At 46.4% G+C, this 1,596-nt stretch overlaps 1 protein-coding gene across 1 annotated transcript in view; it reads left to right on the top strand.

The window, feature by feature from the left end:
• Positions 1-1,596, top strand: part of B3GALNT2 (beta-1,3-N-acetylgalactosaminyltransferase 2) — a 51,936-nt gene that overhangs the window by 6,138 nt on the left and 44,202 nt on the right. The window contains exon 2 of the mRNA XM_023520818.1: positions 1,062-1,489. Within this exon, the coding sequence (XP_023376586.1) occupies positions 1,062-1,489 (428 nt within the window). The remainder of the gene's footprint in view (positions 1-1,061; positions 1,490-1,596) is intronic.

Below are 1,596 nucleotides of genomic sequence, written 5' to 3'. Positions count from 1 at the left end.
ATTATGAACAAAGAGGCTTAAAATAATATTTAAAAAGGAAATCATCTGAAATCAGGTGAAGTGTTATGCACAGAAGTGCCATTATTATTATAGTGGAAGAACAGAAACACCTTATCTGTCCAATAATGGGGGCCGGGTAAGAAATTGTAGTGTGGACAAATGAGTACATGATTTAAAGTTATATTTTCTAAGACTACTAATTAAATAGGAAAATGATTCTGTTATAAGGTGAAAGTCAATGGACGTAAATTCATATGATTGCAAATTTTTTTAATTAAAAAAACAATACACGATTTGTATTTCGAGTGATTTAGTTTCTTTATATTCTTCTGTAGTTTCCAAATTCCTTTTTATAATCATGTTTTACTTTTATAGTGAGGGAAAAAAATCCCTCCCCAGAGCCTTCAGTACCCAGAGCCTTTGCACAGCGCATGACCGTAATCTGGCCTTTCCCTAGCCCTAGCTTCCCGAAGGTCCTAACAGACTGCTTGCCTTTCTCTAACTGCCCTGTCATCACCATCTGGCAGGAGGGTGGCGGGGGTGGGGGGGGCGGAATCTGCCACGTAGGAAGCAGATTCTCCAGTGCCAGCCAAGCCTCAGATGACCACAGCCCAGCTGCTGTCTTCCTGCAACTCTGTGGGAGACCCTGAACCAGAACGTAGCTCCCCAATTCCTGATCCACAGAAGTTGTGAAGGATAATAAATTGTTTTAAGAGTTTTAGAGTAATCTGTTAGATAGCAATGGATAACTAACAAACATACGACTCTCTTTATAGGAAAAAAATTATTCTGAACCCCATAGTAGTTTTTATTTTACTTAAGTACAAACGGTATAAACTCCTCACGCTTATAGCTTTTATATAACTATTAAACAAAACCAGATTTCGAGATTAAACAACACAGACATTACAAAACGATCCAATAAAAAGTCATTTTAATAGAGGGTTGTTTTGTTGAAATTGCCACTCAATGAGACGACGTTGCTAACAGTGCCTGAGACGTCTCCGCCGGGACTGTTCAGTAACTTGAATAAATTGACTTTTTTTCATTAAGTCTGTTAGGATTTTCTGTGGCTTTCAACCAAGACATTTGAGACACAATTTGTGAAACGTCAAAGAAACGAACAAAATACCATAAGCAGGCATCCTTTCCTGACGATCTGGCCCTCTTCACCCCACCCGCACCCCGCGTCTTTCCCTCGTGAGCCTGCACCTGGGGGGGCGTTCCGCCCGGGAGGGGCGCACAGGGCCCAAACCCGCCCGGCGTCCTCAGCTCACGGGGCCCACGTGCTGCAGGAGGCGCGCACAGACACCTGTTCACTCCCTACTCTGCAGCGCCAGCGAGAACCGGGGCACGTGGGCCTCCGCCCGCAGCTCGGTCCCCTCCCTGAGTGTCTGGAGCTCAGAGCCCGGCAGGCCGCTACCCGCTGCACCAGGACCAACACTAGATGGTTCGCCGCTGGGACGCGGCATCGGACCGCCTCCCCCGCTCTTCCGGCCGAGAATGCATCAGCACGATCCCGCCTCACGCATTCTGTGTGACTGAAAACAGGAGTCACTCATAGCTCCTGAGACCGTCGCCTCAGCTGTACTAACC

The sequence above is a fragment of the Pteropus vampyrus genome, unplaced genomic scaffold, assembly GCF_000151845.1.
Source record: "Pteropus vampyrus isolate Shadow unplaced genomic scaffold, Pvam_2.0 Scaffold279, whole genome shotgun sequence".
Lineage (NCBI taxonomy): Eukaryota > Metazoa > Chordata > Mammalia > Chiroptera > Pteropodidae > Pteropus > Pteropus vampyrus.
The sequence above is the reverse complement of the archived record's forward strand: the minus strand, read 5'-3'. Positions and strand labels throughout refer to the sequence as shown.